Source organism: Nuphar pumila, chromosome 14 (genome assembly GCF_984573655.1).
Source record: "Nuphar pumila chromosome 14, dmNupPumi1.hap1.1, whole genome shotgun sequence".
NCBI classification, from domain to species: Eukaryota; Viridiplantae; Streptophyta; class Magnoliopsida; order Nymphaeales; family Nymphaeaceae; genus Nuphar; species Nuphar pumila.
The window spans coordinates 83532288-83544816 of record NC_143262.1 but is presented as its reverse complement, the minus strand read 5'-3'; the positions used below and the strand labels follow the sequence as shown (position 1 = coordinate 83544816).

At 36.2% G+C, this 12529-nt stretch overlaps 1 protein-coding gene across 1 annotated transcript; it reads right to left on the bottom strand.

Annotated features, from left to right (window-relative positions):
- Window positions 1-1136: 1136 nt before the first annotated feature.
- LOC149817155 (N-glycosylase/DNA lyase OGG1-like) lies at window positions 1137-7008 on the bottom strand. The gene is made up of 3 exons (XM_089987588.1): window positions 6203-7008; window positions 4049-4259; window positions 1137-1778 (listed from the first exon to the last, which is right to left on the bottom strand). The coding sequence occupies exons 1-3, from the start codon at window positions 6973-6975 to the stop codon at window positions 1542-1544; spliced, it is 1221 nt and encodes a 406-aa protein (XP_089843714.1). The 5' UTR covers window positions 6976-7008; the 3' UTR covers window positions 1137-1541.
- Window positions 7009-12529: the final 5521 nt, after the last annotated feature.

Genomic DNA, 12529 nt, shown 5'->3' with positions numbered 1-12529 from the left:
TCTCTCTCTCTCTATATATATATATATATATATGTGTGTGTGTGTGTGTGTGTGTGTGTGTGTGTGTGTGTGTGTGTGTGTGTGTGTTGATATATAGAGGCAGCTAAGAGACATCGCAGATGTTCTGCCTCAGCTGTTGCTGTGGACCTGTGGACAAAGCGAGATTTGAATGTTTGTTGGTAAACCATATGTTTAGTGGTGGTCCTTTAAATCTCCATTACCTGCTGCAAGATTTCAATATGATTGAGCTGGGACCTAGACAATACGTGCCAAAGGTTACGTTTAAATGGTGGTCCACTCTCATGTCTACCATTTCACAAGGTACTTGTTACGGTTCTATTCCATGATCGCTGTCAATGTGAAGAACTACTTGATGACAAAATCAACTTTGGTTCGTTTTGAGTTCCCTCTGGCCTACTGATTTTTTATATTTGAGGCAATATAAGATTACTGTTGTGATACCCAAATCCTTTACAATTTAAATTATTCTGTGAATTTCAGTCCTCAGTAGTAACCGAACGTTACAATGGCTTCATGAATTATGACGCAAGCTCAACTCAACGGGTGTCAATGCCTGTACTCAAGATTTAGTATAACCGATCTAATCAAACTGACTAAATGTGTGACTACCAATTAAGGGCCCAACTTTTCATTTAAGACATTCTATTTCGGTTTGGATCTTTTTCGGATTTGAATGGGATTTTTTTTCTTCAAAATGTCAATCATATGGGTTCTCAAATCCCCTTAACTTATCGACCCCTATAGCTAATCAACATGATAGAGGGCTTAAAAAAGCGGATTAAAGTCAGATATTTAAACCTAAGCATCTGCAATCTTCGCTGAAGAAACGACAAAAGCCTTAGAGGCTACAGATTTTGAGCACGTCCTTGTTCACTTCTGAACTGCCCACAATACTGTGAAGTAGTTGGCCATAATTTGGTTCTTCATGCGCCCAAAATATCTAAAAATGTGCATGCACAATATTGGTAATCCTGCACAGTGATGCATCTGGCCTTTAGAAATGCCAAACAAGCAACTAGCTGGGGAAATTCCACAATGACAAGATACATGCATACTCTTGCTTGCAATCATGTACCGAGCAAGAACAACAAAACACCTGTTAGAAATCAATTCCTGGTTTCAAATGGCAGATGATTCCATTAGATGTATGATTACACAAATAGCGTCTGCATGTGTTACAAAATGATACAAATACAGGAAAACATGTTCGAAGAATACATTTCTTGTACCTAATGAGGAAAAAAAAGGAGGGGCCTTAACCCCTCAGCTTGATTAAAAAAATGGAGAAATAAAAGGCCAAAAAGCAAGCATCAACTAGGGAAGTGCACAGATCCAAAGTCCCAGAATGTCAGTTGATGCAGTGGTTGCTCAAACTCTTAAAGTGGACGTTGACAAATAAAAAGATGGGTCATAGATTCGTAAAGGCTGTTGAGCAATTGTTGCTTTCAATTTGGCATTTGTGAACTGCAATAGACAAGACCAGCTTCTGTCCAGCTAAGAATTCCACTCTGCACCAAATCTCATGCATAGCTTTCTGTTTTTTTGTTATATGGCTTTCTTTGTGGCGATTTCTTGATAGAGCACAAATCCGAGGGCAATAAGGCCTGCTGCATCGGCAATTCACTTACAAAAAGTACAGTCTGTGCCCAACCAGCATATTTGCCAAATTTACTCACAAAGGCCTCGGATACACGTTGGTGCAACTTGGGTGTCAGTTGTGCACCCTCAAGCTCTGGTAGCAAATATCTAGTTGCAATCTGGTGCATTTCAATCAAATGATAAGTTGGGAACTAAAATTTCATGCAAATTAAGTTAACAACATTATAAAAAGTAATCTGGATGCACTTGCTGGGGCATACCACCACCACCACTGGACTTTTCTAAACAGCATTGTCAATGTATCCTATCAAGCACCCAAAATCCAAGCATATGAATGTGAACGCATATGTGAGTCTGTGTGCATGCGTGTTTGTGTGTGTGAGCACATGCACGAGAGAGAGAGAGAGGGAGAGAGTTGCAATAAGCATAATACACTTTTCTTGTCTGCTAGTAAGAAGCACTGAAAGCAGTGGTTCTCAAATTGTCTATTACTCAGAATCCATAGTCCATATTAATTAATTCATTATCCCTTCTAACTGCATCTTAGTGACCAGCTATATAAAATTCCACCATGTCAAGCACAGAAGTGAAAAACACTAGTATGGATGGTAGGCTCCCAACTTCATTGGCCTTTGCCAGATCATTCATAGGAGGATCTTGATCAGGTCAGGATGCCAATTTGATCAGGCATTATATCCGGGCAACTCAATAGACCATGCTTCTCTTCTCTTTTTCTGATTAAAATTTACATGTAATCGGGTGCAGATAGGAAATACCCAAATGTATCCAATTTTACATGGATTCATATCCTACATACCCAAACCAGGGAGCTTATCAGCCCCACAGGCTGCATTTCATGCAATCTGAGCCACCTGTTGACAGTTAATAACCTATGGAAAGAGCCTCATGAGCAAACAACAGCTGGGGAAGCTTATCTGACCCAAAAGGTGATTTCAGCATCTTCAGATCTTTCAAGAAGAATACAGTCATATGGTCCCACGGAAGCACCTTCCTAATAAGAAGAGGGAATTGCAAAACTAACACAATGGCTCTGAGTCTGATGATCCAACAAGCATAAGTTTGTGGAGGAATGTCATAGTTCTAAAGACAGAATATGACCAAGATCAATACCAGGCCATTATGTTCCACTAAATCTTGAGATTGAGGACTCAATTTGAGGTCTCAAGTGCTTAGCATTCAAGCATAGTAGCACTGGATTCGTCAGCGCAAGGATCAAGTTGCGCAAATTGGGGGTCATCACAAATATATCAGCTGCCTGATGGCATACATAAATGCCGCTAAACAGTTGCAAGAAGAAAGATGATAGGCTTAGGCGACCACTCTTTGAACTACAAATGTTGTTTATTTCCTTCAAATAGTTGAAGAACATCTTCCATAATATTGGCATGATTCAGTTTTAGTAACATATTCTGACATGATACATCTTTATAATGAAAATGGAGTGGAAGACATTATTAGGCTTTTCCAATTGAGATTTTCAAATATTAGAGAAAAATAACATAAGAAAGTTTGTACAATTAATGATCAAATAAAAAATCAAAATGAAATGCTAAAATCCTCAACCAACATCTAATAACATGACACTTAAGATTTACATGAGCACAATAACTTGTAACAAAGACCTGATAGGTGCAGATTAGCATGTAAGAACAAGCAAACTAATAATTGTACAAGAAAGTGAGAGGATATCATGACAAAATTAAGTCTTAAAAAAAAGAAATTTTGTTAAATTCATTAATACCAGGGTTTGATCTGAAAATCTTTACCTTTTTTGTGTTTTTTTTTTAGAATATAAATAGGACATGGTGTCTATCGCCCAGAAATAGGAATACAAAAGGATCTCTATAATGCCGCTTCTAGACTTCCCTTGGGTTGTAGATGAATTAGGTGACATGTCAAGTGCAACAGTCCTACTACAGTTTCCAAACAACTAGATATGGCCTGGGCAAGGACCGGTCACAAGTAGGAGATGCTTTCATTTCACATGGAAGTTAGAAGGGGCCAGCTAAACCTTAAAAAAAAAATAAAGCTTCCTTAAGTTTGCTTAAAAACTAAAAGAAGCCAATTTGATAGGATCTCTCTCAGTGGTAATTAGAGGAGATCAAATAGAAGGAGCAGACCAGGATTAAATGAATTGAAGAGATTAAGTGGTCCAAAGATTATCTAGTAATTGGCCAATACTAAGTACAGGTCCAACCACGAGAACATGATACTGGTCAATGATCAGCTACAGGAAATCAATGACAGGAATTAGGGCCACTAGCATTTTACTGATCTTACTTCAAAGCTTATTACAAATCTGAAACAGCATTAAGATGTATTTAGTATTTACTTATAGACGCAGGCTCAGCATATTGCCCATAGACTATAGAGGAAGGAGCTAAAAAGTCAAAGTTCTAATGCTTACCTGCCAAACATGTGTATCAACAGGAACAGCTTGGTGTTGGTCAAGAGAGAAGAGAGCAACACAAGCAGCCACCTTAGGACCTATTCCAGGCAACGTGCACAGGCTCGCTGTCACCTCTTGGAGTTCCAAATTACGAAGTGACTCCAGCCACTCTACACCACCACCAGGTTTTGATAACAAAGCCATAACTGTGCCAATTATGTACTTGGCCCTGTGAGTACAGAATCTGATCTTTAACCAAGAAAAAAAAAGGAAGGCAAAGAAGAGTAGCAACGCACAACTACTAGAGAAAGACAATGCAAAGCACACGTATTAGAAAATGGAACCTAGACAACTATAAGGACATTAACATAATGGAATTTATAAGCCAATGCAGATGCAGAAACACAATTTACTTCGTCAAATCAAGAGCTTGAAGCATAAATTCTCATGGCAGTACCATGAGAAAAGCTTACCAAATGGTATAAAACACGTATTCCAACTGCAATTCTTTCTTTTATTTACGGACTTTCACCTTGATGAGCCCATCGGTCTGATAGCTATTATTTTGTAAAACAAGGACAGTTATAGAACATTTCTCCTTATTTCAATGTTGAAGCACGGATTTTTTACAAACTTGCATTTCATTGGCATCTGTAACCAGAAACCACTCATGGTATAGATTAAGCTTCATAGATCTAGTTGTCTTGGGTGTCAAAGTTATGGGAAAACCTTAGGAGACATGTCCCAAAGTAACCCTCTCTGCATGTTGAGTGACACCATGGAAACAGAGTACGACCATCCCCATTGGACTCTGTTTCTGCAGTAAATGCAGCCTAAGAGGGGAAATAAAGGGGACCCAGGGGCTTTCTGTGCGGGAGGCTCTTCTGTGTTTGTGAGCCTCACAGCGTCAGGTGTGGGGCCCATGGAAAAAGCAGACTTTACCACAGAAAGGGCCCTTCTCTGTGACATGCAAATGCCCCTTTAGAGGCTCCAAAGACCCCCGTGGTAACATGACTTGCCTGGGACGAGTCAATTAGTTTAGGCACTCCAAATCACTGTGCCTATAGGTCTGCCGAATAAAGTTCCAACATGCAATGACAGTCTTATTATCCATTAAAAAAAAAGAGGCATAAATCTAAAGAAATCAACTGAAATTTCTCAAAATTTCTTGCTATTCACAATCTTTTCATCACATCAATTGGAAATTATATGTAAAAAATAGAAATGTGCATAAGAAGTATTCGTAAATTAAAAAAACAGATAAGTTTAACGATAAGCGACAATTTTTGGAGAATTAAATGTGAAATCCTGAGTGTGATATCTCATCAAATCTAAGACTAATAAGAAAGGGAATCGTGCATGGACTTCTTATCCCTACTTGGAATAACCAAGATATTCAATGGGAGGATGTCAAGATTTCAAAAGATAATGATGCAGCTTTTCGGCTGCCTTGGCTTTTGTATCTGATTATATGCAGGTGATGCACATAAACAATGGATCTAAATTCATACCTTCAGTGTTAGTCAATCACTGTGGCTTTTCCGCTTTGGCCACTGCCGTCTTTGAAAATCAAAGCAAACAAATGCAACCTTTTTCTTGGAACCAACAAAGTAGCAATTTCATGTATATAACTTGAAATGAATGCAATTGTGCATCTTGTCTCTTTGAACAACAAAGTGGAAACCATTTACCTAAGAATGTGTTTATTCCAAATACATCATTAACTATTCCAATGCCTCTTAAGAAAGAAAGCAAGCAAGCCTGCATGTGAATACGCTGAGGCAAATATAAATTCGGATTCTCAAAGCTCCTATCCACAGCAAGCAACAACCAACTCCCACATTGATGCAAACTACAATAACCAAATTGTTTGGGAAAGCATATTGGTTCGCCCATATATGAGTAAATCTCAATTTACAGATCAACCATTTGCCTGAAAACTCAAATCTAGAGTGGTAGGCGAATAAACAAGCATCACTTTGTCGTTGCACATAATCATGCACAGACTAAGAAAGAGCCTCAATCACCACCTTTCCAATTTAATCAAATACACAGATAATTTCAAAGAGAATGATGATTTGTTTTAGTAACATGAACTCTCTGAATCACCATCATGGTTCCAACTTATCAAACTAACAAGAATCATAATCTCAAAACATACCAACCACTTACCGGTAACCGAATCCAGCACTCCGAAATTTCTCTTCCGAGACATCCGCCAACTGCTCCAAAGAAGGAAACTCGTAGAAATCAAACCCGCCAACCGAGCCCAGAAGAGTACCAACAGAGGAGAGGTGATCGACCATCTTGGTGATCCTCCCAATGTTGTTATTGGAAGAGCAGATGAACTGAAACAGGCACTCAACGGGGTCCTGCCGGAGCACGCGGACGCCGCCGACGTGCGGCGCCAAGGCCGCGAACCTCGAATCCGCCTCGACGAAGCCTGCCCGCATCTCTTCCAGAGATATCCCAAGGTTAAGGTAATCTACCAGAGCATTTTTTGCGTCAAATGGATCGGTTTTCGAGCAATGTAAGAAGTACTCAACATTGTTTTCGAGTTGTTTGAGGGAGAAGAGGTGCGATTTCACGACGCCCGTGTACTGGGAAGGCCCCGTTTGCTTCCATCTGAAGGTCTGGCCGGTGAGGAGGGTGAGGGGGAGGGAGAGCTCGGAGCATTTGATGTTGAGGGGCGTCCATTTCCAGTCAGAGGAGGCCAAGGAGACATTTGGGGACGCAAGTTTCTGGGTGGGTTGTTGGTGGGCATGAGGAGAGGAGTAGTGGGGAGCTAAGGATTTCCTGGTTCTGAGTTTGGTTAAGGTGATTGTTGGGGGGGAGGGTTTGCTGCTTCCGGGCTTTGGTTGAGAGCAGAATTTGGTGGTGTGGGGTGCTGGAGAAGGGGTGGAAGAGAACCGGTGGGCTGGCTTTACTGGTTTTGGTCTCTTCATGGAGAGAGCGCGAGAGAGAGAGAGACCTTGTTTTCGTTTGGAACCAAACGCAGACCTCCACCTCCCTTTTGTTTGGAACCTAAAATTGTGTTTGTAATTGTATAACACAATGTTTGATGTTAGAAAATTAGGAAATCAAATCGTTGTGTTGTACAATCCTCACCGCACATCTCACTTTTTGCGGGTCACTCTCACAGAGATGTGCAGTGGAGATTGAGTCGTTATATAAAATGTGACCTAATCTGCTCGCCTAGGCAGGAGGACGACCGCGGATCGCGGATTTGGTAGGCTGCCATTAAGCAATGTCAAGTTATTTCGAAAGTTCGTAGCTTATTTTGTTTGTCTGTTTAATTCATTTTCTTGTATAAGGCCCACTTTTTTTACTTGTTTTTATCTTCCAATTTGGTTATTTATATGGTTTTAAGTTATTTTTGTATTTTCATTAACTTATGTTATTTGTTTCTTGTAATTTGATTTCATGTGAAATAGCTTATTTCAATACCTCATCATTGAATTTGATTTTGTAAAAAATTGTTCATTTGTTTATTATAAAAAGTTAGTCATTGAGGCAACAAAGAACATAGCAAAATAAAAATATATATTTAGTGAGTGATTCAGCAACTATAGAGTGCGAAAGAGGCCTAACACATAGATAAAAAGGAAACTAGATCTGTGGCTAAAAGTATGGATAGCTGGCATATTTCACAAAAAATAAAACATTAAGTAGGTAGGCCAAAAATGTTGCAGACAAATAAGAAGAAACAAACATATTAAGCAAGAATAATAAAAGTTGTTGCATGAAAAGTTGAGGAGGTAATGTTTAAAATCTTGTCTCTTATCCATGCAACATCTAAGGAGGGAGAGCAACGAATGGTGAAGTGCCAGGAGCCATTGACATCTAAGTCTTCAGTAGTTGCTAACTTGCATGCTCGATTGGAGGAAGCAAAAGATGTAACTACTGACAGCGGTGAGATTGAGAGAGAGAATATAGACATTGTGAGAAGAAAAAGGGTGAAAAAGAAACCTCAACAAAGAGAGGGTGACAAGGCGCAAGTGGAGGAGACTGTGAAGAAAAGATAAGAATTGTCTCTAACAAACAAAGAGGTTGATGAGAGGAAAAACAAGAAACCTTATCAAATGGAAAAGTCGATGGGTGAATTGGAGAGTGAGTGTGGCAAAGAGGTCGCAGTAGCAAAGGTCTAGTGCTCGTGGACATGTGTTTTCTTAATTTGTTAGTATATGCAATATGTTTCTAAGATGTTGCAATCAATCTCAATGTTATATTCAATTATTAATTGAATTTTCATATATATGTGTGAAGCATGTTTGTAAGATAATTAGTTTGAAAATTATGATTCAATTATAATATGTGTGTGTTTGTGAAGCATGTTTTTAAGGTAACTAATTAGAATATTGTAATTCAATAAATTATAATATATGTATATCTATGGAGTATATTTGTAAAATAATCTATTTAAATATTATAATTCAATGATTAAATTATAAAATGAATATGTGTGTTTGTTAAGCATGTTTATAATTTGAATAATGCAATTCAAGATTCTGAATTAAATACAATAGTGAAACGATTATCTGTTATTGTGTATAGTTCTATGTAATCTACTAAAATAAATAAATTTGAGTATTATATTTAATAATTAAATTATGATATGTGACTGATTTCATGAAAATTCTATTGTGATTGCAGGATCTGATAAGTTATATGCATCGATTCTACTGGTTTCAAGCATACAATTGATTCTTAATACTATCGGAGGATGTGAAAGACTGGCTGGATCAAATGCACTTTCGACAATTCTTTGAGGTTTTATCATGAAACATTAGTCAGTCTCATAGATTCTATAGTGCAATTATTGAATCCATAGATTTCATATGCAATATGTTTGTAAGATGTTGCAATCAATCTCAGTGTTACATTCAATTATTGATTGAATTTTCATATATGTGTGTGAAGCATATTTGTAACATAACTAGTTTAAAAATTATGATTCAATAGTGATAGGTGTGTATATATGTGAAGTACGTTCGTATGGTAACTAATTAGAATATTGTAATTCAATGATTAACTTGTAAAATGTGTATATCTGTGGAGTATATTTGTAAAATAACCTATTTAAATATTATAATTCAATGATTAAATTATAAAATGAGTATGTGTGTTTGTTAAGCATGTTTATAATTTGAATAATGCAATTCATGATTATGAATTCAATGTAATAGTGAATCAATTATCTATTATTGTGTGTAGTTCTATGTAGTCTACTAAAATAAATAAATTTGAATGTTATATGTAATAATTATTAAACTATGATATGTGACTGATTTCATGCAAATTCTATTGTGATTACAGGATATGATAAATTATATGCATCAATTTTACTGGTTTTAAGCACACGAGTGGTTCTTAATACTATCAGAGGATGTGAAAGACTAGCTAGATCGAATGCACATTTGATGATTCTTTGAGGTTTTACCATGAAACATTAGTCATAGTCTCATAGATTTCATAGTACAATTATCGAATCTGACAATGAACATATTTCAGTTCTCTAATTTTAAGATGACCATTACCTTGAAAGACGTGACATGCATCACAGAATTAAAGTGCTACATGGAACCAATGAATGCACTTCAGTTTGGAGATTTAAAATATCAATGTCAAGTTTTATTGAATACACCTGATAATACATTCAAAGGTAAAAGGTTGAAGTTGGCATGGTTGAGGAAGATATATGACAACAATAAGATGAGGAGAATGAAGGAGAAAATACCATGTATTAGAAAGAATGTTGGTGCTAGGGTAGATAAGGAGTTGATGGCATTTTTGCTATACTTCTTTAGTATATGTGTTCATCGACATAAGTGAGAAGTTGATATATGCATCATATATGTAACTGGTGAAAGACCTAGATCATGTCGATGAATATGCATGGGGAGAAGCTTTACTTGCATATGTGTACGCAAGTTTGAGTCAAGTGAAGTGTGAAAAAAATACTTCGCTGGTATATTGGTTTTTGTTAGAGGTACGAATATTGATTCATTGATTTGATTTATGAAAACAAAATTTTGTTAATTTTATGTATTAATCCGTGTATTGATCCTTGTAGGTTTGGATATGAAAACACATATCCATTGGAAGCACCCTTAGACGTGTCCAATTATCTAGGTTTTCATGTATTTCTTATTGACTATATCACATAAGAGAAAACACTTAAACAAAAAGAAAGAGTAAGAGCAGAATGTTGAAAGAGGGATAGGAAGGGCTCTTTGCACTACAAAGTTACATGTATTGACGAAAACACATGTAAGTATATGTAAAAGAAGTGATTCTATTTTTATAAATAATGCAATATAGTACTCTTACTATGAATGAAACTTCATTTTTTATGCAATGTGGTGCCCCTATGGAGAAGATGTAGATGAAGAGGAGGATGTGGTTGTCCATGCCATGAAGCTCATGGAGGACATTTGGTTGCACAACATGAATAAAGTTGAATGCCAAATGTTCAACTGAGTGGTCAAGCAGTTTGAATATGCTCAGTTGCAACACCGTTATCCTCCCTATGTTAGTAGAAGTGTCTCATACTGTTTGAAGGATAGGTTGAACGATTACCATAACATGTTCATTGTCAAACTTGAAAATTGATGTGACAATGATGATGACATCAAATTCTATTTTATGGTACGTGTCTGCCAAGAGAACATAGATGCTCATAACTAATAGTTTTCAAGTAGTTCCAACACCAAGAGGGGCAGTGAGATTACAATTCACTTATACACATATACTTTGATATTCATAATTTGATTATACTTTGATTACAAATTAATTATGTTTACAAATTTACTTTTATTACCTCATATATATATATATATGATTACAAATGCAAAGGGACACTAAATTGGGGTTAAGAGTCCGAAGCTTAAAAGGACTTCTAGTGGAGTGGATGTCATGGTAGAGTTAACTCTTGAAAAGGCTAAAATCTATAGGTTGCAGGATTTGGTTCAAACAAAGGATATCCTTCAAAATAATCATAAAGAGCTTTTGTGAACTCAGAGAAAACTTTTCGCTATCAAGCATACGGAGCTTGAGGAGCTAAGAGCATGAGAGCGAAATATGCAACATCCATAATAGTAGCAAGCCCTGAATTTCTCACAGTTTTGATCAGATTCACAAACATTTATCTGTTGTATAGATACTCTTATAATTTGTATATACTTTTATTGCAATTAATTATAATTGAATGACAAATTTAAATTATATTAAACTTGTATATTTATTTATATATATTTTTGTTTCAATGTTTGAATTTATATATTGTGAATGTATGGATGTATATAATATGTTTTTTGTGTATGAATGTCTTGACAAGTTTTTGTGTATGAATGTATATATAATTTATAACAGGTTTGTTATATTGTGAATATATATATTGTATATTTTGTGTATAAATGCATTGACAAGTTTGTGTGTATGAATATATGTATAATTTATAGATACATATATAATTTATAACAAATTTTATATATTGATGACTTGTATTTAAACTATATTTGAATCATTTAACATCAGAGTGTGCGAACATGAGGACATTAACACACTTTAATATTAACCTTATCAATTGAACGATATTCACACATCTGGGTTTGCGAATGTATGTATGTTATTCACACACCAATATTAACCTTATCAATAAGACGACATTTACATATCAGAGTGTGCGAACACAAAGACATTCACATAGTTTGGTATTAATTGACATTTACACATCATAGTGTGTGAACATGAGGACATTCATATACTATAGTATAATTTATATTTACACATAAGAGTGTGTGAACATCAGGACATTCGTACACACTGACCTGCGAACATCATCTAATCATAAAGTTAATCAAATATGCGAAGGTAAGGACACTCACAATATATGTTTGTGAAGTTTAGAAAGATATTTGCAGAAGTCAGCCTTGAACCTAAAGGAAGTTCACATACAATCAATACACATTTGTGATTTCTAAGTTTCTCAGTTCCACAAATATTTGATGCGAACATGCAGACCTAGTAATCATCCCAGAGTTGCAAAGTTGGGAACGTTCGTAGCACATAGTTGTGAACTCTGGCATGTATTTACGAATGTATACTTAAAGGAGGTCCACATGAAATGAATGTGTGAAGGTCCTTAGTTCAGTAAATATGTGATGCAAACATACAAACCTTATAATCATCACAAAGTTGAGAAGGTTGGGACGTTCACAACATATATTTGTAAACTCTGGCTTGTATTTGTGGATGTTAGTGCTCAACTTATGTGAATGTATACTTAAAGGAGGTATGCATGCAATGAATGTGCGAAGGTTCTAAATTTCATAAATATACGATGCGAATATGCAAACCTCATAATCATCACAAAGTTGCAAAGGTTAGGAAGTTCACAGTACATAATTGTAAACTCTGACCAATAATGTCACTGTTCAACTTAAGTGAATGTCCTTTGTATGAGAACTATGACCCATATTTGTGAATGTCCTTTGTTTT